At 47.6% G+C, this 26,007-nt stretch overlaps 1 protein-coding gene across 1 annotated transcript in view; it reads right to left on the bottom strand.

Moving 5' to 3' along the window:
- LOC139251193 (aldo-keto reductase family 1 member C15-like) overlaps nt 1–9,772 on the bottom strand; it is a 128,102-nt gene extending 118,330 nt beyond the window's left edge. Inside the window, exon 1 of the mRNA XM_070873164.1 lies at nt 9,634–9,772. Within this exon, the coding sequence (XP_070729265.1) occupies nt 9,634–9,717 (84 nt within the window). The 5' untranslated portion in view covers nt 9,718–9,772. The remainder of the gene's footprint in view (nt 1–9,633) is intronic.
- Between the last annotated feature and the right edge of the window lie 16,235 nt (nt 9,773–26,007).

Raw genomic sequence — 26,007 nt, 5'->3', positions numbered from 1 at the left:
ACCTGGCTACTCATTGTACAAGGAAGAGCAGTGTCCACCGGTACGCTCGTGGCCTTCCGTGAGAGGTGGGCACCGGAGGGACTGGAGTGCATTATTACCCCCGGCAACCAAATTTTAATTTGATTTTATATGTTTTAAAGTTTAATTTGTTTTAATTGCTGGTTTTAGTGTCCCCCTCCCCTTTTTATAGGGGGCACTTGTAAAATATATGGTTTTAATGCCCCCCCAAAAAAAAAACCCAAAAAAACAAAAAACATTTAAAAAAAATAAAGGGGCAGTTAAAAGTGTCTAGTGTCCCGCAGATCAGGGGGCACTTGATCGAATGTTTATTTTGTTCCCCCCCCCAAAAGAGTTGTACAAGGTAGAGGTGGATCGCAATCACGTCTAACAGCCCGCCATCAGGTCCCGTCCCTTGACCATGCTCATTGGCTACTTTGCAGGCAGCTCCGCTGAGCCTTTACAAGTGATTGGCTGGTTTCCTAATCAATCATACAGACAACCCTGGTTGCTTCTTTCGAGGTAAAGGAAGCGCTGCAGGGTGGCAGCAGTCAATTAGATTTGGGTTTTGCAAAAGCAAACGAAATTAGAGACAAAACTGAGGAATGTGTGCTTTTGTAAATATTGTTTATATTGTGAAAGCAATTGGACTTGTTTTCACCCAGTTGAATACTTGTGTTTTTTTTATTCATTCATAGGATGTGGGCGTCGCTGGCAAAGCCGGCATTTGTTGCCCATCCCTAATTTCCCCTTAAGGTGGTGGTTAACCGTCTTCTTGAACCGCTGCAGTCTGTGTGGTGAAGATACTTCCGCAGTGCTGTTAGGGAGGGAGTTCCAGGATTTTGATCCAGTAATAATGAAGGAACGGCCGATAAAGTTCCTAGTCAGGATGTCCTGATTTGGAGGTGGTGTGTTCCCAGGCCCCTGCTGCTCTTGTTCTTTCTAGGTGATAGAGGCCGTGGGTTTGCGAGGTTTTGTCAAAGGTGGGAGTGGATGGGGTGCCAATTAAGCGGGCTGCTTTGTTTTTAATGGTGTCAAGCTTCTTGAGTGTTGTTGGAGCTGCACTCATCCTGACTTGTGCCTTGGAGATGGTGGGACGGTTTTAGGGAGTCAGGAGGTGAGATATTCGCTGCAAAATACTCAGCCTCTGATTGGCTTTTGTTGTCAAAGTATGTGTGTGGCTGGTCCGGTTAAGTTTCTGGGCAATGCTGACCCCCAGGATGTTGATGGTGGGGGATTAAACAATGGTAATGCCATTGAATATCAGAGGCGGTGGTTAGACTCTCGCTTGTTGGAGATAGCATTGGCTGGCACTTAAGTGGTGCAAATGTTACTCGTCACTTATCAGCCCAAGCCTGAATGTTGTCCAGGTCTTGCTGCATGCGGGCATGGACTGCTCTATTATCTGAGGGGTTGCTAATGGAACTGAACACTGTGCAATCATCAGCAAACATCCCCACTTCTGACCTTATGATGGCGGGAAGGTCATTGGTGAAGCAGCTGAAGATGGTTGGGCCTAGGATACTGCCCTGAGGAACTCTTGCAGCGATGTCCTTTCTGTAACTTTGCTGATGATTGTGAGTAGATTGATGAGGTGATAATTGGCCGTATCAAACGTCCTGCCTTTTGTGGACAGGACATACCTGGGCAATTTTCCACTTTGTCGGCTAGATGCCAGTGTTGTAGCTGTACTGGAATAGATTGGCTAGAGGCACGGCTAGTTCTGGAGCACAAGTCTTCAGCACAACAGCCGGGATGTTGCGGGGCCCATAGCCTTTGCGCTCAGCCGTTTCTTGATATCACACGGAGTGAATCGAATTGGCTGAATACTGATTTCTGTGATGGTGGGGACATCAAGAGGAGGCAGAGATGGATCATCCATTCGGCACCTCTGGCTGAAGATGGTTGCAACCACTTCAGCCTTGTCTTTTGCACTCGCATGTTGGGATCCGCCATCATTGAGGATTGGGATATTCATGGAGCCTCCTCCTCCTTTTAGTTGTATAATTGTCCACCACCATTCACGACTGGATATGGCAGGACTGCGATGCTCTGATCTGATGGTTTTTGGATCACTGAACTGTGTTTATAGCATGCATGTCTTCCTGTGTGCAGCTTCCCCAGGTTGGTACCTCATTTTTAGGTATGCTTGGTGCTGCTCCTGGCATGCTCTTCTGCACTCCTCATTGAACCAGGATTAGTCCCGTGGCTTGTTGGTAATGGTAAAGTGAGGGATATGCCGTGCCATGAGGTTACAGATTGTGGTGGAATACAATTCTGCTGCTGCTGATGGCCCATAGAGCCTCATAGATGCCCAGTTTTGAGCTGCTAGATCTGTTGTGAATCTATCCTATTTAGCACAGTGGTAGTGCCACACAACACATTATGGAAGGTTTCTTGTGTGTGAATACAGGACTTCGTCTCCAAAAGGACTGTGCAGTGGTCACTCTTAACAATACTGACATGGACCGATGCATCTGCAACAGATAGAGTGAGAATGAGGTCAAATAGGTTTTTCCCTCATGTTGGTTCTCTCATCAACTGCTACAGACACAGTCTGGCAGCTATGTCCTTCAGGACTAGGCCAGCTCGGTCAATAGTGGTGCTGCCCAGCCATTCTTGATGATGGACATTGAAGTCCCCCACCCAGAGTACATTCTGTGCCCTTGCTACTCTTCCAAGTGGTGTAACTTTTATAGAGGGAAAAATAATCCCGAACCAAGTTTAAGGATACACTGGTTTAGAATTCATGAGATCTCATGGATCCCTTGCAACTTAAAAAACAGAAAAGTAAAACCCCAAAAACAAAACAAGGCCAAAGCTGGTAAAATGCAAGTCAAAAAGGCCTCAACATCGTGTTCCTATTTGCCAATGGTCTCTGAACATACAAAAGCTGAGAGGTGATTTAGCCATAGTGGACTGGAAACTGCGACTTGAAGGTAATTAGTGTCAGAGCAGTGGGAGGCATTCAAGGAGATCCGAAGGGTTCAGGCCAAAATGTGCCCATAAAGAAAAAGGATGGGACTAACAAATCTAGAGCCCCCTGGATGTCTAGGGTCATACAGGGTAGGATAAAGAAAAAAAGGGGAGCTTATGCCAGATACCATGGGCTAAATACTGCAGAATCTCTAGAGGAGTATAGAAAGTCCAGGGGTAAAACTAAAAAGGACATTAGGAAAGCAAAAAGAGTGTATGAAAAATTCTTGGCAAGTAAAATCAAGAAAAACCCAAGATGTTTTATAAATATATTAAGAGCAAGAGGATAACTAAAGAAAGGGTAGGGCCTATTAGCGACCATGAGGGTAATCTGTGTGTGGAGGCGGAAAATGTGGGTATGGTTGTTAATGAACACTTTGCGTCTGTTTTCACAAGAGAGGGGAGATGCAGTTGCTGCTATTGAGGAAGAGGAGTGTGAATTATTAGATGAAATGAACAGTGAGAGGAGGTATTAAGGGGTTTAGCAGCTTTGAAAGTGGATAAATCCCCAGGCCCGGATGAAATGTATCCTAGGCTGTTAAGCGAAGCAAAAGAGGAAATAGCGGAGTCTCTGACCATCACTTTCCAATCAGCTCTGGCTTCAGGTGTGGGGCCAGAGGACTGGAGGACTGCTAATGTGGTACCTTTGTTTAAGAAGGGAGAAAGGGATAAACCGAGTAATTACAGGCCAGTCATCCTAACCTCAGTGGTGGGAAAATTATTGTAAAAAAATTGTGAAGGACGGGATAAATCTTCATTTAGAAAGATATGGATCAATCAAGGACAGTCAGCACGGAATTGTTAAGGGAAGGTTGTGTCTGACTAACTTGATTGAATTTTTCGAGGAGGTAACCATGAGGGTCGATAAGAGCAGTGCTTACGATGTAGTATAGATGGATTTTAGCAAAGCTTTTGATAAGGTCCCACATGGCAGACTGGTCACGAAGTAAAAGCCCATGGGATTCAGGGCAAAGTGGCAAGTTGGATCCAAAATTGGCTCAGAGGCAGGAAGCAAAGGGTGTTTTGTGACTGGAAGGCTGTTTCCAGTGGGGTTCAGCAGGGCTCAGTCCTAGGTCCATTGCTTTTTGTGGTATATATCAATGATCTAGACTTGAATGTTGGAGGTATGATTAAGTAGTTTGCAGATGATACTAAAATCGGCTGTTGGTTAATAATGAAGCAGAAAGCTGAGGACTGCAGGAAGATATCAATCAACTGGTCAGGTGTGCAAAAGGAATTTAAACCAGAGAAGTGTGAGGTAATGCATTTGGGGAGGTCTAACAAGGAAAGGGAATACACATTAAATGGTAGGACAGTGTGAAGTGTAGAGGAATAAAGGAATCTTGGAGTGCAGGTCCACAGATCCCTGAAGGTAGCAGGCCAGGTAGAAAAGGTGGTTAAGGCTTAATGCTTGAACTGTATAAAACACTGGTTAGGCTACAACTGGAGTACTGCATGCAGTTCTGGTCACCGCATTATAGGAAGGATGTGATTGCACTGGACAGGGTACAGAGGAGATTTACGAGGATGATGCCGGGAGTGGAGAATCTTGACTATGAGGATAGATTGGATAGGCTGGGTTTGTTTTCCTTGGAACAGTAGAGGCTGAGGGGAGACCTCATTGAGGTATATAAAATTATGGAGGGGCTTAGATATAGTAGATAGAAAGGGCCTATTTCCCTTAGCAGAGGGATCAACAACCAGGGGGCAAAATTTTAAGTAATTGGTAGATGGTTTAGAGGGGATTTGTGGGGAAATATCTTCATAGAGGGTTGTGGTGGTCTGGCACTCACTGCCTTAAAGGGTGGTAGAGGCAGAAATCCTCACATTTAAAAAGTACTTGAATGTGCACCTGAAGTGCCGTAACCTACAGGGCTGGAAAGTGGGTAGCCTCTTTTTGGCCGGCACAGACATGATGGGCCAAAATGGCCTCCTTCCGTGCTGTAAACTTCTATGATTCTATGATACAATACATGTGCTGCCCATATCCCTCCCCTGATGTAGAACACCAACATTAATAGACTGTGTACAGCTTCTTTAGAAATTTTTGTTTGGAATATAATAATTTTGCGTTTATCTGAAACTGAAAAATCACCCACCTGAAGCCCAAGAGAAGTACCCAAATATAGCAACGTGATGATATTAAGTAGGACTTTTAAAAGATTTTTGTAAAAAAATTTCAGATGTAGAAAAATCCTATTTGTAATGAGCTATGATCTGTTAAGAGATGGATGAACTGTATATTGGTTTCTATTTCATACAAAAAGCACTCATGATTTCTTACCAAATCTCATGTTTTTTTTTAAAAAAAGAGTTTGTCTCATGATTTTGAGACGGTGGATTGGCATTACTTTTCCGATAAAATCCTATTTTGTTTCACTCTTATCGAAATGTAGAAAACTAATTAAATTCAGCATTATATACAAACACAAGGGTTTCACTCATTCAGGCATTTTTTGATCATGACAGACTGTAGACAGCCATGACAGTGGCCACCTTCATTGCTGCATTGTGCCCAGACCTCCCCGGATCCTCCTCCTGCTCCCGCACACACACTCCATGTAAACTCACATGACTTCTCTGACGACCCGCATGACCTCTCACCTCTCACTGACCACCCCCATGACCCCTCAAGTGAACTCTCACCTCTCAGACCACCCACATGACTTCTTACCCCTCGATGACCACCCGCATGACCCCTCACCGGACCTGCGTAACCTCTCACCACTGAATGACCATCCACATCCTATCATGGCAGGGAGTGTGGTTTAGTTGTCACTGGTAGTACTAGTAACATTGGGAGCTTGCTCAGGATACTTCACATCCTTTTTATATTGGACATTCTGAAATTGATAGATCTGTTCTGACATGTGCGGATTTCAGTGTCACTTTCTTAGCTAATCCCTGTAATAGGGGAGAACATTTAATCACAGAAGATTTTATCAACATGGACAGTGATAGAATAGTTCTCACCTTGTCCATGTGCCCTGCTGGAATCTCAGAAACCTTGCTTACATTATTTGGAGCCCACATAGGTTAAGCAACTAAAGTGTGGTGGGTGATATCTTGCCCTTGGTGCTCAGTTCTGGATTGTTTGTAGATGACTTGCTGCGCAACAGGCTGGATGGCCACGTTCCAGGATTTGGTGGATGTAGCTTTGTGCAGTCCAAGGTAAGTTCTGGGGTTTACTCTGTTCTGATCACAAAGGACACATGGGCTAATGCCCTGAAACTGATGTCACCCATGTGTCCAAGTCATGTTCTTCTGGAAAGTTATGACCAGGAACTTCTGCTTTTAGCTGGTCTTGACATGAATTCAATCCTCACATCGTGTTTCTTGGACTGGTTTCTTTCCCTGAGTATACCATGCATTATGAGATTCAGCAAAATTCACCATTGGCATGCCCATTCCTCCATATCATCAGCTTTTCTGATGCTATTTGAGTTCATGAAGGTTAATACTAATAGCAACAAACTGAGCGAACACTAGTCCTTCGTTCAGGTATTGGAATGTCATTGGCTTAAGTGAAGAACAGGAAATGGGCCGAGAACCAAGCCCTGGGCAGACCTGCTATTAGGCAAAACTAGGTGGCACTCTGACACAATTGTACACTTTGCTAGGAACTTTGATAATCCATTGAATCAGCTCTGTAGGGATGTCTAGGCTGGGAGGTTGCATATCTGCAGACCATCGCTTTGATAGTTTTACCAAGTTGTCTCACATTCCCATCATCCCTGATTTTGCCAAACACCACTTGTTCCCTGTGTCCAATAAATTAACTTCCAAGAACCTCGCCTTCAAATTTTTTCAAAGCCTTTCTGCAATCAGCCTTTAGTTCTCCTCCAGCCATATATCTGTGCACTCAGAAGTGGGGCCGTTCTCTGAAAATTCCAGTGTTCAGCTACATTCACAACTCCTAATTGTGCAGTAGCTCATGCTGGCCTACAACAGGAGTTGAATAACATCCAGCTTTGACTGATGGGTAACTTTCATGCCACACAAGTGCTAACTCCAATAACAAAACTCCCAACCACTTCCCCCTGATCTTCCAACAATATTATCTTGGTCAGGTCCCCCACCATTAACATATTGGGAATCACCATTGACCAGAAATTTAACTGGACCAGATCTGTGACTAAAAGAGCAGGGCTGAGGCAAGGTACTCTGACGAGTGGCTCACCTCCTGACTCCACAAAACTTCTCCACCAGCTCATCATCATAGGCGGTCCCTTGAACAAGGGTGACTTGCTTCCACAAGTTCACAGGTGTTTCGATGATGAGCCCGATGTTGCAGTCCTGAACTCCAATTGAGGGGGTGGAAGATGCCTGTGCGTGAATTTTTTTTAACATGTGGTGGCCGTTGCACACCAGCCACCACACGGGCTTGACAGAGCTAGGTCTTGGTCCAGTGGCAAGGATTAACCAAGACGACTGGAGACCAGCTCTGCTGCAGTGACCTAGTGCGCGCACACATCGCAGTGTGGGCTGGCCCGTGCTGACCCTGGGCCCTCGGCTCTTCTGGGCCCCGTACCCTTATCTGTTGCACCTCCATCATGATCTCTCACCGCTCCTCCGCCATAAACACACACCGCATCTCACCACAAACATTCGCCGCTCATCCGCCCCGACCTTCACACTCCTCTCTATACCTGGGCCCTGCCGATGTTCCTGCCCATGCTCCAAAACAGCGACCAGGGATTTGATGACATCACCCAGTTGCCCATCTCAAAATCGTCGCACACTTGGAGAGCTCGCGCTGGAGGTTGAAGCTCTTATACTTACCGACCTGCAGAGCTGTTCTCTCGCAGGTCAGGGGGGCCACCAGCTACAAGGTTCAACTCAGCAGTGTGATGGAAAATTCACCACTCATGCAGCAATACTCGAAGCTTAAACAACATCCAAGACAAAGCAGTCCACTTGATCAGGTTCCATGCTGTGGAAATGTATTTTTATCTAAGCTGATACCATACGGTATTTGTGTGCCCTTTGCAATATATATATAACAAAATGGAGTCCTGGCCCTTCCAGAACTTTCTGCATTTTAGCAGTCAGCTTGCGTAAACAGCTAAACCTGGTTTGAGATGGCTGATGGCCATCAGACAGCTAGGAGACAAGTCATGCTGAGACAAGTACCCCCCCCATGGTGCTCTCCTATTGTCCACACGAGTTCCATGTCACCCCACCCTTATCTTCTAGACTCAAACCACCAGCCATTATCTCTTGTAGAGACCTCATCCATTTGATGCAAACAGATAAACTGACCAGGAAATTGGACAATCCTGACGCAATACAAGACAGGTAATAGCCCATTACCTCATTCTCATGGAGTAATGGCCGGCTGGCCAACTGATAACCCTGACAAAAGGAAGTATCTGTAAACCATGTCAGGACCAGGATATAGTAATTAACTCTTTATCTGTATTCACTGACTGTGAGACAGAGCAATGCACAGGGAGAGGCCATAACTTGGGTTTTACTGTATAAATATCTTGTGAAACTGTACCATTGTGGAGGTGTTCACTTAGCCCTTGACTGAGTGTGACCTGCCCCTTGCTAGCAAGTAAATTAAAGAAACTTCTGCCGGAGCTGTAAGTGTCGGAGTCATTCTTTTCGGAGGTCGAGATTTCGACAATGCCACTGACTATTTGCCTGTTTGGTGCCAAAATGAGTATGTCATCTAAATAGCATACTACCCCTTCAATACCATGCAAAATCTGGTTCATCACTCCTTGGAATATGGCGGGGGCAGAAGACACTCTAAATGGTAGCCTATTAAATTGATATAGGCCTAGATAAGTCTTTATAGTCAAGCAGGACTTAGACTCCGCATCTAGTTCAAGTTGTAAGTACGCATTCGTAAGATCCAACTTTAAGGTTGTGAACAAATCTTCTACATTTAGTAATGAATTGGGGAGATTACCCTCTAGAACCTGGTTTATGGTTACTTTATAATCACCACACAATCTTACCTTACCATCTGACTTCTGTACAACAACAATGGGTGTAGCCCAATTACATCGATCTACCTTAGAGATAATGTCTCGTCTTTTGAGTTCTTGCTCAACTCTCCTCGAGTGCATATGGTACGTGGTTTGCAGTAAACTGGTCGAGCGTCCTTCTGTACTCTGACACTCACCTTGAAGCCTTGGATCAGACTGCCCGTTTCGCAGAACACCTTCGGATACTTCTTGATATCATCCTTTGATGCCAATCTCGTTTCAACACAAAAAATCTCACTCCAATCCAGCTTCAGTGATCCCAACCAATTTCTTCCTAGTAAGGCAGGTTTGTCTCCTACCACTACTATTAAAGCCAAGCTCTGTGATTGATCCTTGTATTTCACCAGTACGGTGATACGACCTACCACAGGAATGTTCTCTCCTGAGGGGCAAGCTCTGAAATCACCACATACAGTCATACAACAAAATTACTTTTTGAGTGAGCGGGTTCCCATTTCCGCAAGACCTCTCACCTCCCAATGACCACCTGTATGACCTCCCACCTCCCAATGACCACCTGTATGACCTCCCACCTCTACAGACATACTCTCACGAGGCTGCACCAACATATTGTGATGGAGGTGGTTGGGGAATGCTTTAATTAAAGTAATTTCACCACTCCCTCCGAAAACCGCTTTGGAAATTAAATATGTGTCCTTACTTTGTCGAGTGAGCAGGTTCCCAGCCCCAGGTTCGGGATACTGCTCCCGTCATTGAGCGGCACACAGCGACCGATTGCAGCCATCCTCACCCACAGCTCGAGCCCCAACTGTCCGCCCACCGCGCGCCGCTCCCGCTCCCCTCCCGGCCAGGTGTGTGTGGCTGGGGGGCGGGGCCACAGGGGCGGGGCCTCGGGCGGCTCCGGCTCTGCGGTTCCAGGGACTTTTTGCCTTTCAAACTGCATTTGGTGTTTACAGTAACTTACTCTCACGAGGCTGCACCAACATACTGTGATGGAGGTGGTTGGGGAATGCTTTAATTAAAGTCATTTCACCACTCCCTCCAAAAACCGCTTTGGAAATTAAAAATCTTTCTTCTCATTCCTTTTTTCCCTCTCCCTTTCATGTCTAATCTGCTTTCTAATAAAAAGAAAGACTTGCATTTATATAGCGCCGTTCACAATCTCAGGCTTTCCCATAGCATTTTACAGCTCTTATCAAAGTTATAAATGACATCCTGTGTCACTTTGACAAAGGTAAACTATCCCTATTCATTCTTCTCGACCTGCCTGACATGGCTGACCTCACCATCCTCCTCCAGTACCCCAATGTTGTCCAGCTGGGTGGGACTGCACTCGCCTGGTTCCATTCTTATCTATCCAATCATAGCCAGAGTATCACCTGCAATGGCTTCTCTTCCTGCTCCCACATCGTTCCCTCTGGTGCCCCCCAAGGATCTATACTTGGTTCCCTCCTACATGCTCGGCAACAACACCCAAAACCACAGCATCATTTTCTACAAGTACGCTGACGATATCCAGCTCTTGCTCACCACCACTTCTCTCGACGCCTCCACTATCTCTAAATTGTCAGACTGCTTGTCTGACATCCAGTACCAAGCAGCAATCTCCTCCAACTAAATATTGGGAAGACCAAAGTCGCCACAAACTCCATTCCCTAGCCACTGACTTCATCCACCTCCTCAGCATCTGTCTGAGGCTGAAGCAGACTGTTCGCAACTTTGGTGTCAATGAGCTTCCAACTACACATCCACACTATCACTAAGACCACCTATTTCCAATTGCGGAACATCGCCCGACTCCATCCCGCATGAGCTCTTCTGCTGCTGAAACCATCATTAATGGCTTTGTTAACTCTAGACTTGACTATTCCAATGCACTCCTGGCTGCCCTCCCACTTTCTACCATCAGTAAACTTGAGGTTATCCAAAATTCTGCTGCCCGTGTCCTAACTCGCATCAAGTTCCGCTCACCCATCACCCCCGTGCTCGCTGATCTACATTGGCTCCCAGTTAAGCAACGCCATGATTTCAAAATTCTCATCCTGATTTTCAAATCCCTCCATGGCCTCTCCCCTCCCTATCTCTGTAATCTCCTCCAGCCCCATAATCTTCCGAGATGTCTGCGCTCCTCTAATTCTCGTCTCTTGAGCATCCCTGATTTTAATTGCTCAACCATTGGTGTCTGATATGTCCTTACTATACAGTATAAATGCACACGAGGCCCATGCTTGAGAGAAGGTCAGTCTGTGACCTGTCCTTTATTCCTTAGCACTCAAGTGCAGGAAGTGGGTGGAGCTTCCCCTTTTATATCTGAAGGTCTAGGTTAGCAGTGTCTCCCACAAGTTCACCACCGAATGGTCAGTGTTCTCACGGTGTACAACTTAGGTCAGTTTATACATGGGTTACAATGCTGGTTGAATACATGACATCACCTCCCCCCCAAAGTCTTATTGGGATCACAGGTTGAGTCTCTCTGGTGGTTTACGCTCCCTTGTAGAGCGCCTGTGAAATGGTTTAAATTTCTCAGGGCATGCCCTGTACGTGGCTGCCCAGTCCCCATTCAAGACACATTTCTTGACTAGAGACAATAGCGGGTCTCTATTTGTCCAGACTTTAATCTGACGGGCTGTCACGAGTGAGCCTTCACTTCCGAAAGCTTCAACAGCCATGACCATCTCAGCAGCATGCTCGGTAGCCCCCTCAGTGGTGGCTAGTGGGAGCCTGCTGAGTGTATTGGTGCAATTTTCGGTGCCCGGTCTATGCCGAATTGTGTAGTCATAGGCGGCTAACGAGAGTGCCCACCTCTGTATGCGGTACCGATGCGTTTGCATTTATGGCCTTGTTGTCAGCCAAAAGGAACGTTAGGGGTTTGTGATCTGTCTCCAGCTCAAATTTCCTGCCAAACAGGTACTGGTGCATTTTCTTTACTGTATATACACATGCGAGCGCCTCCTTTTCTACCATCCCGTAGCCCCTTTCTGCCTGGGAAGACTTCTGGAGGCATAAGCTACCGGCTATAACTGACCCTTGGCATTGACATGCTGCAACACACACCCGACACCATAGGACGACGCATCGCACGTTAACACAAGTTTCTTACATGGGTCATATAGCGTTAACAGATTGTTGGAACATAACAGATTGCGTGCTCTATTAAAAGCCCTTTCCTGGCTGTCCCCCCAGACCCATTCACGACCTTTGCGTAGGAGCACGTGTAGCGGCTCTAGCAGCGTGCTCAATTTGGGAAGAAAGTTACCAAAATAGTTCAGGAGCCCCAGGAATGAACGCAGCTCCGTCGTGTTACAGGGTCTGGGTGTTCTCTGGATCGCTTCTGTCTTGGACGCAGTAGGCTGATCCCGTCTGCTGCTCCCCTCATCCCCAGGAATTCTACCTCTGGAGCTAGGAAGACGCACTTCGCCTTTTTCAGTCGCAGCCCTACCTGGTCCAGTCTGCGTAGCACCTCCTCCAGGTTGTGGAGGTGTTCTTCAGTATCGTAACCCATAATGAGGATGTCGTTCTGAAAAACCACCATCCCTGGAATCGACTTGAGGAGGCTTTCCATATTTCGTTATCGAAGATCGCGGCGGCCGAGCGAATCTCGAACGGACATCTGTTGTACTCAAACAACCGCTTGTGTGTCGTGATGGTGGTCAGCTTCTTCGATTCAGTCGCCAGCTCCTGCGTCATGTAAGCTGAGGTCAGGTCCAATTTTGAAAAAAGTTTGCCACCAGATAGCGTCGCAAAGAGGTCCTCCGCTCTCGGTAGTGGGTACTGGTCTTGGAGTGACATCCAATTGATGGTGGCCTTGTAATCGCCACATATCCTGACCGACCCATCCGCCTTGAGCACCGGCACAATCGGGCTCGCCCAGTCACTGAATTCGACTGGCGAGATGATGCCTTCCCTCAGCAGCCGGTCCAATTCGACTTCTATCTTTTCCCGCATCACGTACGGCACCGCTCTGGCCTTGTGGTGTACTGGCCTGGCGTCCGGGTGTATGTGAATCACTACCTTGGCCCCCATGAAAGTGCCAATGTCGGGTTGAAATAATGAGTCAAATTTGTCCAGGATCTGTGAGCATTATACTTGCTCCACAAAGGAAATTGCATTGACATCACTCCATTTCCAGTTCATGACAGCAAGCCAATTCCTCCCCAGTAGTGCGGGACCGTCCCCTGGGACAATCCAGAGTGGCAACCTGTTCTCCGAATCTTTGTGGGTCACGACTATCGTGGCGCTGCCTAGCACCGGAATGATCTGCTTTGTGTAAGTCCGTAGCTGTGCGTCAATCGGCGATAATTTTGGCCTCCTGGCCTTGGATGCCCACAACTTTTCGAACTGTTTTATACCCATCAGGGACTGGCTGGCCCCCGTGTCTAGCTCCATTGATACTGGGATGCCATTGAGGAGCACTTTCATCATTATCGGTGGCATCCTGGTGTATGAACTGTATACGTGCTCCACACGAACTCGCTGAACATCAGCTTCCAGCGATTTCCCCCAGCGTTCATTTCTGCAATTTCTGCAGGTATTTTGCTCACCTCTGCAAACTCCGGCTGAGTGTGTGCCTCCACGCCTCCAGCATGAGCTGCGGTTTGAAACAAAAGGTCCTTTGCCAGTCGATCGTCCCTGACTGCCCCTGTTATTGCCCTTGAGTGCGCCATTAACAGGTGTTGATGACCCCATTACTGGCCGCATTGTCCCTTGCAATAGCGTGAGTCGCCGTTCAGCTTGCCATTGTCTCTGTCGAACTCCCCCTCTGGGTTCGACTACATGTTGGTGCATGCCCGACTGCCCTTGTCTGCCTGGAGAACTGTGTGCTGCTTTAATAATGTTGAATCTCTGTCCCAACCATTCCTTAACAGAGTACCTCTCGTCTGTTCTGCTAGTGGCCATGCTCGCGTGGTTTAAATCCCAGTTTCTTGTCGCCATTGATACGTCCTTACTATACAGTATAAATGCACACGAGGCCCATGCTTGAGAGAAGGTCAGTCTTTGACCTGTCCTTTATTCCTTAGCATTCAAGTGCATGAAATGGGTGGAGCTTCCCCTTTTATATCTGAAGGTCCAGGTTAGGAGTGTCTCCCACAAGTTCACCACGTAGTGGTCAGTGTTCTCACAGTGTACAACTTAGGTCAGATTATACCTCTGTTACATTGCTGGTTGAATACATGACAGTGTCCATGCCTTCAGTTGCCAAGGCCCTAAGCTCTGGAATTCCCTTTCTACCTCTCTACCCTCCTTTCAGACGCTCCTTAAAACCTACGCCTTAAAAATCCAGCTTTTGGTCATCTGCCCGAATATCTCCTTATGTGGCTGTGTGTAAAATTTTGCTCATCTGAAACGCCTTGGGACATTTTACTATATTAAAAGCACTATATAAATATAAGTTGTTGTTGTTGTAATGTTGTGCTTCGACAGGATATTGTGATACCCTGTATATCATTTTTCCCTTATGTGGAGGTATTATCGGATATTGTCATACATCATTTACCTCTAATCACAGTGTGATGTACATTTAATAATACACCAATACACAGTGGTCCCACAGTATGATGTACTCCTAAGTACCTGTTACAGCCCTCTTTTTCAAAAAAATAGCATGAAAAGTTTATCATGGAAGATTAACCGATTCAAGGTTGTGGCATAGATAGCTTTGTCAGACAAGATAAAGACATCGGACAAAGGTGAAAAATTCAAACCAGTTGTTCTCAAACATGCACTGTGCCCACAGTATGACTTGCCTTTAAATTACAATAATAAACACAGACCTAACATTATGTTGTACGTTCAAGTATAGACTAACATACAGTGATTTAACAAAATACAGTAATGTACCTTTACAAATACATTAGTATATAGACCTGGATCTTGATGACGTCACTCTTCGCTGCTGTCGCAGCTCGTGCTGCTCCCTGAAGTGGTGTGCCTCTGCAAAATTCTAGTGCAACAGCCCATTAACCGCAAAATCTGTCAGAGTAGCCACTACCACATGGACTAATCCCAGGTCGATGATTGGAGCGTGGGCAGATACAGCAGGAGTGGAGAGAGACTGTGGAGGGACGTGATCGGGGCCCAGGAGAGGCATAAGTGCACACTATGCAATATGTGTGCACACTAGGTCTGTTCAGCAGAGCAGGTCTCCAGTCATCTTGGGTAACCCTTGCCACTGGACCAAGACCTAGCTCTGTCAAGCCTGTGTGGGGCCCGGTGTACAACGGCCACCCCACGTTAAAAAAATCTATGCACAGGCATCTTCCACTTCAGGATGTAGCTCAGGACCTGGAATTTTAGGTCCTTCATTGGAACACCTGTGAACTTATCCTTTTTTAGCGTGGAAGCAAGTCATCCTCGTTTCAAGGGACTGCCTATGATGATGATGATGATGAGTATACAGAGGGCCCATAGTGTGATACAGATTTGAAGACTTGCACTAATGCAATCACTTTTTGTTCTTCGCATAGGCACACGTAGCTTTATTTAGAATGAAGTGGCAATTCGCTGGCGTTTCTCACAGATATGAACTATCTCAGGCACTCAGGCTTCCCCAGAAAATCCATTACTTGTTGAATTTGGAGTATTGTGTACAGTTTTAGTCTCCTAACTTGAGGAAGGACATTCTTGCTATTGAGGGAGTGCAGCGAAGGTTCACCAGACTGATTCCCGGGATGGCGGGACTGACATATCAAAAAAGACTGGATCTTGTATTCACTGGAGCTCAGAAGAATGAGAGGGGATCTCATAGAAACGTTTAAAATTCTGACGGGTTTAGACAGGTTAGATGCAGGAAGAATGTTCCCAATGTTGAGGAAGTCCAGAACCAGGGGTCACAGTCTAAGGATAAGGGCTAAGCCATTTAGGACCGAGATGAGGAGAAACTTCTTCACCCAGAGAGTGGTGAACCTGTGAAATTCTCTACCACAGAAAGTTGTTGAGGCCAATTCACTAACTATATTCAAAAAGGAGTGAGGGGGATCAAGGGGTATGGTGAGAAAGCAGGAATGGGGTACTGAAATTGCATGTTCAGCCATGAACTCATTGAATGGCGGTGCAGGCTCGAAGGGCCAAATGGCCTACTCCTGCACCTATTTTCTATGTTTCTATGTTTCTATGAATTTGATTATTTTTTCAGTTTCTCTCTCCAAATCTCTTTGCTCCTGTCCTGATGTATACTGGGGCATTCTTCCAAAGGTGATTGATGTCTTTACCATGTGGGAGTCAAGGCATGAGTTTCAGCAGGCTGTTCAACCATGAGAATTAATACCCACCCGATTCTGACCATTCTGTGTCCTTATAGTGCACTTCGGTTAACTAAAAATCCAGTATTGAAAGATGAAGGAGAAACAACTTAATTTATTACATTTGAAAACAGCTTAACATTTAACAGTTCTCTGCTAGTTTACAAACTCCAGCTTTCAGGCTGACTAACTGACTATATAAGCAAATATAAACGATAACCCACTGCCAATTGACAACCCTGACCGACTAACCAATTGTCACTTAATGAAACGTACTCAAAAATTATTTACCATTACATCTTTTCTTCAACACAAGTAACTATTTGTACCGGACGGACAAGCCGGCATCGACCTCAGCATCAGCTATGGACACGCAATGGCACGCCCAGCCCAGTCGACCCTGCAAACTCTTTCTCACCAACATCTGGGGACTTGTGCCAAAATTGGGAGAGCTGTCCCATAGACTAGTCAAGCAACAGCCTGACATAGTCATCCTCATAGAATCATACCTTTCCACCAATGTCCCAGACTCCTCCATCACCATCCCTGGATATTTCCTGTCCTACAGCAAGACAGACCCACCAGGGGCAGCTACAGTTGGGTGGGAGGGGTCTTGGGAGATCTCAACATTGACTCCGGACACCATGAAGTCTCGTGGCTTCAGGTCAAGCATGGGCAAGGAAACCTCCTGCTGATTACCACCTACTGCCCTCCCTCAGCTGATGAATCAGTATCCTCCATGTTGAACACCATTTGGAAGAAACACTAAGAGTAGCAAGGACACAGAATGTACTCTGGGTGGGGGATTTCAATGTCCATCACCAAGAGTGACTCGGTAGCACCACTACTGACCGAGCTGCCCAAGTCCTGAAGGACATAGCTGCCAGACTGGGCCTGCAGCAGGTGGTGAGAGAACCAACACGAGGGAAAATCCCACTTGACCTCAACCTCACCAATCTACCTGTTGCAGATGCATCTGACCATGACAGCATTGGTAGCAGTGACCACCGCACAGTCATTATGGAGACGAAGTCCCATCTTCACTCTGAGAACACTCCATCGTGTTGTGTGGCACTACCACCGTGCTAAATGGGATAGATTCAGAACAGATCTAGCAGCTCAAAACTGGGCATCCATGAGGCGCTGTGGGCCATCAGCAGCAGCAGAATTGTATTCCACCACAACCTGTAACCTCATGGCCCAACATATCGCTCACTCTACCATTACCATCATGCCAGGGGACCAACACTGGAGCCAGGAGCAGCACCAGGCGTACCTGAAAATTAGGTGCCAACCTGGGGAAGCTGCAACACAGGACTACATGCAAGCTAAACAGCGGAAGCAGCATGCTATAGACAGAGCTAAGTGATCCCACGGATCAGAGCAAAGCTCTGCAATCCTGTCACATCCAATCATGAATGGTGATGGACCATTAAACAACTAACATGAAGAGGAGGCTCCATGAATATCCCCATCCTCAATGATGGCGGAGCCCAGCACGTAAGTGCAAAATACAAGGCTGAAGCCAGCTTCAGCCAGATGTGCTGAGTGGATGATCCATACCAGCCTCCTCCTGAGCTCCCCACCATCGTAGAAGCCAGCTTCAGCCAGATGTGCTGAGTGGATGATCCATACCAGCCTCCTCCTGAGCTCCCCACCATCGCAGAAGCCAGCTTCAGCCAGATGTGCTGAGTGGATGATCCATACCAGCCTCCTCCTGAGCTCCCCACCATCGCAGAAGCCAGTCTTCAGCCAATTCGATTCACACCACTTGATATCAAGAAACGGCTGAACACAGTGGATACAGCAAAGGCTATGGGTCCCGACAACATCCCGGCTGTCATGCTAAAGACCTGTGTGCCTCCAGCCAAGCTGTTCCAGTACAGCTACAACACTGGCATTTATCCAATAATGTGGAAAATTGCTCAGGTATGTCCTGTCCACAAAAAACAGGACAAATTTAATCTGGCCAATTACCATCCCATCAGTCTACTCTCAATCATCAGTAAAGTGATGGAAGGTGTCGTCAACGGTGCTATCAAGCGGCACTTACTCACCAATAACCTGCTCGCTGATGCTCAGTTTGGGTTCCGTCAGGACCACTCGGCTCCAGACCTCTTAACAGCCTCGGTCTAAACATGGGCAAAATATCTGTATTAAGAGCTGAGTTGACTTCAAGGCAGCATTTGACCGAGTAAAACTGAGGTCAATGGGAATCAGGGGGAAAACTCTCTATTGGCTGGAGTCAGACCTAGCACAAAGGAAGATGGTTGTGGTTGTTGGAGGTGAATCATCACAGCCCCAGGACATCGCTGCAGGAGTTCCTCAGGGCAGTGTTCTAGGCCCAACCATCTTCAGCTGCTTCATCAATGACCTTCCCTCCATCCTAAGGTCAGAAGTGGGGATGTTCGCTGATGATTGCACAGTGTTCAGTTCCATTCGCAACTCCTCAGATAATGGAGCAGTCCATGCCCGCATGCAGCAAGACCTGGACAACATTCAGGCTTGGGCTGATAAGTGGCAAGTAACATTCACATCACACAAGTGCCAGGCAATGACTATCTCCAACAAGCGAGAGTCTAACCACCTCCCCTTAACATTCAACGCCATTACCATCACCGAATCCCCCACCATCAATACCCTGGGGGTCACCATTGACCAGAAACTTAACTGGACCAGCCACATAAATACTGTGGCTACAAGAGCAGGTCAGAGGCTGGGTATTCTGCGGCGAGTGTCTCACCTGACTCCCCAAAGCCTTTCCACCATCTACAAGGCACAAGTCAGGAGTGTGATGGAATACTCTCCACTTGTCTGGATGAGTGCAGTTCCAATAACACTCAAGAAGCTCAACACCATCCAGGACAAAGCAGCCGCTTGATTGGCTCCCCATCCACCACCTTCAACATTCACTCCCTCCACCACCGGCGCCCCCTGGCTGCAGTGTGTACCATCTACAAGATGCACTGCAGCAACTCGCCAAGGCTTCTTTGGCAGCACCTCCCAAAATCGCGACCTCCACCACCTAGAAGGACAAAGGCAGCCGGTGCATGGGAACACCACTGTGGGAGCGCAGGTCCGCATTTCAGAACTCATTGCTTCAGCGCGGTCTGGAGATCGAAAGGGTTAAAAGTTGGAAGATTCAAGATTGGATTAAAACAGGCTGACAGACGATATGGTGCCTTTTAGCCATTGAAATGAGTAGCTGGTCATTGTCTGTGTGTTAAGTATTTGAGTACCTTGTTACTACAGGTGCAGCGCCCTGAATCCGGAACCCTCGGGACTGAGGCCGTTCTGGATTTTGGGTTTTGCTGGATTTTGGAAGGTCTTTCTGACATCATGAATCCGGAAACACCCCAGCCCAGGTTCGGGTATTTCCGGATTTCAGAATGTCAGCAGGGGTGTGTTCAGCGGGCGATGAGGTCGTTGGGGGATGGTGTTCGGGCGGGGCCCCGCCGCCGGGGAGGAGTTCGGGCGGGGTCCCGCCGCCGGGGAGGAGTTTGGGCGGGGTCCCGCCGCCGGGGAGGAGTTCGGGCGGGTCCCGCCGCCGGGGAGGAGTTCGGGCGGGGCCCCACCGCCGGGGAGGAGTTCGGGCGGGGTCCCGCCGCCGAGGAGGAGTTCGGGCGGGGTCCCGCCGCCGAGGAGGAGTTCGGGCGGGGTCCCACCGCCGGGGAGGAGTTCGGGCGGGGTCCCACCGCCGGGGAGGAGTTTGGGCGGGGTCCCGCCGCCGGGGAGTAGTTCGGGCGGGGCCCCGCTGGGGAAGAGTTTGAGCCCCGCAGGGGAAGAGTTTGGGCGGGGCCCCACCGCTGGGGGAGTGGTCAGTTGGGGCCCGCTGAAGAGCTGGTCGGGCGGCCCCATCGTGGAGGAGGTGTTCGGGCGGGCCAGCAAGGAAGCCTCGAGGTAAGGGCATTGGCGGCAAGGTGAGGCCCGAGGTCGGGCAGCGGCGAGGCAAGGGATGGTGAGGCAAGGCCCGTGGTCGGGCAGCGGCGAGGCGAGGGATGGTGAGGCGAGGCCCGAGGTTGGGCAGCGGCGAGGCGAGGGATGGTGAGGCGAGGCCCGAGGTTGGGCAGCGGCGAGGCGAGGGACGGTGAGGCAAGGCCCGAGGTCGGGCTGCGGCGAGGCGAGGCGAGGGACGGTGAGGTGCGGCGAGGCGAGACCTGAGGTCGGCAGGGTTGGCGGGTCCGGATTCCGGAACATTTTACGGATTCCAGACGACCCTTCCACCATTCGGTCCGGAGTCTGGACTCTGGAACATTCCAGATTCCTCAACTCCGGATTTTGGACGCTCAACCTGTACTTGATGGCGTCATCTGTATGTTAAACGATGTTAAGTATTTGAGTGTACCTTGTTACTATAATAGTAATTCGTGACATTGTCTGTATTTGAGTACCTTGTTACTATTTGATGACATCTGTCTGTTAAATAATCTGTTTTGTGTGAAGTAATTCAGAAAGCAGATAGCCTTGATTGTCTAAATGCAAAGAAATAAGAGTTCAAAGGCTTTTTAGATACAAGAGATGGAACTGGCTTTTGTCACACATACGCGGACAACAGTGACTGGAATCTCGAAAGGTGTGTCACTGCTTGGAGAGCTGCCTTTGCAAGCAGAAAGTTTGTTGAGTATGAATGTCTAAATAAAAGACCCCATCCTGCCTTTACTACTAATGAGTGTGTGTGCAATTCGATGTTTAAAGCAACGAAACGAAAAGAGCAAGACAGCTGTTACAACAACCACCACCTCCACGTTCCCCTCCAAGTCACACACCATCCTGACTTGGAAATATATCGCCGTTCCTTCTTCGTCGCTGGGTCACAATCCTGGAACTCCCTCCCTAACAGCACTGTGGGAGTACCTTCACCACACGGACTGCAGCGGTTCAAGAAGGCGGCTCACCACCACCTTCTCAAGGGCGATTAGGGATGGGCAATAAATGCTAGTCTAACCAGCGATGCCCACATCCCAGGAACAAATAAAAAAAACCTGAAATGGTATGGAAGTAACAGGAGCAGGAACTGCAGTGCTGCAGAAATTGTATACATATATGATAGAAATATAGGGCCCAAGTTTCCACATGATAAAAAACGGGCGCCCCTCCGAGCTGGGCGCGTTTTTCACGCCTAAAACGGCGCCGGAAAAAAAACGCGCGATTCTGGAGCACCCTGCAGCTCCTTGTCTGTTTGGCGCGGCGCCCAGGGGGGGGCGGAGCCTATACTCGCGCCAATTTTGTAAGTGGGAGGGCGCGGGTACTATTTAAATTAGTTTTTTTCCTGCCGGCAACGCTGCGCGTGCGCGTTGGAGCGATCGCGCACGCGCAGTGTGAAGGAAACATTGGCACTCGACCATTTTTGTAGTTCTTTGTAGCTGTTTAATTTTTGAACATTTTTTAATAAAAGCACATTGCCATCAGCACATCAGCACTGAGGCTTCCTGCTTACTGCCCCTCCCTCCCTCCCGTTCGCGGGAACATCGCTGAGCTGACTGAAGCACTTTCACACAGGTAGGAAGATGGTTTATTTAATCTTTTCTTTGCTTATAAATGTTTATTCAGGTTGGATTTATTTGTATAATATTTGTAGAAGTATAAATAAGGATTTATTGTAGAATTTAATGATTTCCCTTCCCTCCCCCCTCCCCCTCCACCTCATTCTGGACGCCTAATTTGTAACCTACGCCTGATTTTTTAATGTGTAGAACAGGTTTTTCTTCACTTGCTCCATTCTAACTTAGTTTGGAGTACGTTTTCACTGTGGAAACTTTGAAATCAGGCGTCAGTGGCCGGACACGCCCCATTTTGAAGAAAAAATTCTGTTCCAAAGTAGAACTGTTCTACCTGACTAGAACTGCAGAAAAAAAAATGTGGAGAATTGCGATTTCTAAGATAGTCCGTTCTCCACCAGTTGCTCCTAAAAATCAGGTGCAAATCATGTGGAAACTTGGGCCCATAAAGGGGAAATGTGCATGAAAAATACAATGATTGATCAAAGGGTTTGATTAGGGCAGGGAAAATGGAGTATGAGAAGAAGCTTGCAGGGAACATTAAGACGGATTGCAAAAGTTTCTATAGATATGTAAAGAGAGAAAGGTTAGTAAAGACAAACGTAGGTCCCCTGCAGTCAGAATCAGGGGAAGTCATAACGGGGAACAAAGAAATGGCGGACCAATTGAACAAGTACTTTGGTTCGGTATTCACGAAGGAGGACACGAACAACCTTCCGGTTATAAAGGGGGTCGGGGGGTCTAGTAAGGAGGAGGAACTGAGGGAAATCCTTATTAGCCGGGAAATTGTGTTGGGGAAATTGATGGGATTGAAGGCCGATAAATCCCCAGGGCCTGATGGACTGCATCCCAGAGTACTTAAGGAGGTGGCCTTGGAAATAGTGGATGCGTTGACAGTCATTTTCCAACATTCCATTGACTCTGGATCAGTTCCTATAGAGTGGAGGGTAGCCAATGTAACCCCACTTTTTAAAAAAGGAGGGAGAGAGAAAGCAGGGAATTATAGACCGGTCAGCCTGACCTCAGTCGTGGGTAAAATGATGGAATCAATTATTAAGGATGTCATAGCAGTGCATTTGGAAAGAGGTGACATGATAGGTCCAAGTCAGCATGGATTTGTGAAAGGGAAATCATGCTTGACAAATCTTCTGGAATTTTTTGAGGATGTTTCCAGTAGAGTGGACAAGGGAGAACCAGTTGATGTGGTATATTTGGACTTTCAGAAGGCGTTCGACAAGGTCCCACACAAGAGATTGATGTGCAAAGTTAGAGCACATGGGATTGGGGGTAGTGTACTGACATGGATTGAGAACTGGTTGTCAGACAGGAAGCAAAGAGTAAGAGTAACTGGGTACTTTTCAGAATGGCAGGCAGTGACTAGTGGGGTACCGCAAGGTTCTGTGCTGGGGCCCCAGCTGTTTACACTGTACATTAATGATTTAGATGAGGGGATTAAATGTAGTATCTCCAAATTTGCGGATGACACTAAGTTGGGTGGCAGTGTGAGCTGCGAGGAGGATGCTGTGAGGCTGCAGAGCGACTTGGATAGGTTAGGTGAGTGGGCAAATGCATGGCAGATGAATTATAATGTGGATAAATGTGAGGTTATCCACTTTGGTGGTAAAAACAGAGAGACAGACTATTATCTGAATGGTGACAGATTAGGAAAAGGGGAGGTGCAAAGAGACTTGGGTGTCATGGTACATCAGTCATTGAAGGTTGGCATGCAGGTGCAGCAGGCGGTTAAGAAAGCAAATGGCATGTTGGCCTTCATAGCAAGGGGATTTGAGTACAGGGGCAGGGAGGTGTTGCTGCAGTTGTACAGGGCATTGGTGAGGCCACACCTGGAGTATTGTGTACAGTTTTGGTCTCCTAACCTGAGGAAGGACATTCTTGCTATTGAGGGAGTGCAGCGAAGGTTCACCAGACTGATTCCCGGGATGGCGGGACTGACCTATCAAGAAAGACTGGATCAACTGGGCTTGTATTCACTGGAGTTCAGAAGAATGAGAGGGGACCTCATAGAAACATTTAAAATTCTGACGGGGTTAGACAGGTTAGATGCAGGAAGAATGTTCCCAATGTTGGGGAAGTCCAGAACCAGAGGTCACAGTCTAAGGATAAGGGGTAAGCCATTTAGGACCGAGATGCGGAGGAACTTCTTCACCCAGAGAGTGGTGAACCTGTGGAATTCTCTACCACAGAAAGTTGTTGAGGCCAATTCACTAAATATATTCAAAAAGGAGTTAGATGAGGTCCTTACTACTAGGGGGATCAAGGGGTATGGCGAGAAAGCAGGAATGGGGTACTGAAGTTGAATGTTCAGCCATGAACTCATTGAATGGCGGTGCAGGCTAGAAGGGCCGAATGGCCTACTCCTGCACCTATTTTCTATGTTTCTATGTTTCTATATAGAGGGTGCTGGAAAAGACACTTTGAGGTCGGTGATCGTACGCAGGTATAATAGGTTCATTCACTTTTTTTTTTATTTCCAAGGCTGTTTCCCGAGAATTAATCGTATAAGCTGATTTTACATTGGGTGGTATATGCCTTGCCTCTGCCCAAACCAAACCATGTTTGTAGCTCAGCATCCGTTCCCAAGCTTTACTAATAAAGGTGCTATGTGTTCAGTACAAGTAGTTTGTGTTGTGTATGGAGAAAGAGTCAGACTGAACACTGTGAACTCAAAGTAAAGTGTGACCTTAGTCTTTTATTGCAGGTCTCCAGAGTGCCTCTCCAACCTGTGAAGCCTTCTGAAATACCTGTGCTCCCAAGGGTTTATGGGATCCCTTGGGACTCTGGGGGATGAGCCCTCTGGTGGCTGTACAGAGTAAATACAAGTCCACATATATAACAACATTGCCCCCCCCAAAGTCAATAGTGTAACTATTTACAATGTGAGTCGATCTGGGGCCCTTCTTTCCCCGGTTGATTGTCTCGGTGTGAAAGCTGGTGTTGTTGAATCATTTGTTGGGCCCTGCAGGGCTGCTGTGGATGATGGGTTCTGCTTCATGGTCAACCGTGGTGTCAGTTACCACTGGTGTGTGTGTTGGGGGATCAAAAAAGGTAGGGTCCAAGGTGGGTTGCTCAGGATAGCCCGTAAATCTGAGTTTGATTTGGTCCAAGTATTTCCAGTGAATGAGTCCATTTGAAAGTTTGACTCGAAACACCCTGCTCCCCTCTTTGGCCACAACAGGGCCAGAAGCCACTTGGGACCTTGTCCATAATTTAATACAAATACAGGATCATTGACTTCAATCTCGCGTGACACATTTGCGCTATCATGGTATGCACTTTGTTGAAGCCGCCTGCTTTCTACCTGTTCATGTAGATCAGGGTGAACTAACGCGAGCCTTGTCTTAAGTGCTCTTTTCATGAGCAGTTCAGCAGATGGGATCCCAGTGAATGATTGGGATCTCATGCGGTAGGTAAGCAGGACTCGGAATAGGCGAGTCTGCAGTGAGCCTTCAGTTACCCTCCTCAAGCCTTGCTTGATGGTTTGCACTGCTCTCTCTGCCTGACTATTGGACGCTGGTTTAAACGGGGCAGATGTGACATGTTTGATCCCGTTACAGGTCATGAATTCTTTGAACTCAGCACTGGTAAAGCATGGCCCGTTGTCACTCACCAGGACATCGGTAAAGCTGTGAGTGGCAAACATGGCCCGCAGGCTTTCAGTAGTGGCAGCGGACGTGCTAGTCGAAATGATCTCACATTAAATCCACTTGGAGTATGCGTCTACAATCACAAGGAACATTTTACCCAAGAACGGGCCTGCATAGTCGACATGTACTCTGGACCACGGTTTGGAGGGCCAAGACCATAAACTTAGCAGCGCCTCCCAGGGTACATTACTTAACTGCGAGCATGTATTACATCTGTGAATGCAGGACTCTAAGTCCGCATCGATACCGGGCCACCATACGTGGGATCTGGCTATCGCTTTCATCATTGCGATGCCTGGGTGGGTACTGTGGAGGTCATTGATGAAGGTGTCTTTGCCCTTCTTGGGACCACGACTCGATTGCCCCACAGAAGGCAGTCTGCCTGTGTAGATAGTTCATCTTTGCGCCGCTGGAACGGCTTTATCTCTTCCTGCATTTCCACTGGAACACTGGACCAGTTCCCATGAAGCACATAGCTTTTGACTAGAGATGATAAGGGGTCCTGGCTTGTCCAGGTTTTGATCTGCTGGGCAATGACGGGTGATTGCTCACTCTCAAATGCTTCCATAACCATGGCTAGATCTGCGGGCTGCACCATTTCCACCCCCGGGGTGGGCAATGGCAGCCTACTGAGAGCATCGGAACAGTTTTCTATGCCTGGCCTGTGTCGGAT

This window comes from Pristiophorus japonicus, unplaced genomic scaffold (genome assembly GCF_044704955.1).
Source record: "Pristiophorus japonicus isolate sPriJap1 unplaced genomic scaffold, sPriJap1.hap1 HAP1_SCAFFOLD_420, whole genome shotgun sequence".
In the NCBI taxonomy this organism is placed as follows: Eukaryota; Metazoa; Chordata; class Chondrichthyes; family Pristiophoridae; genus Pristiophorus; species Pristiophorus japonicus.
The sequence above is the reverse complement of the archived record's forward strand: the minus strand, read 5'-3'. Positions and strand labels throughout refer to the sequence as shown.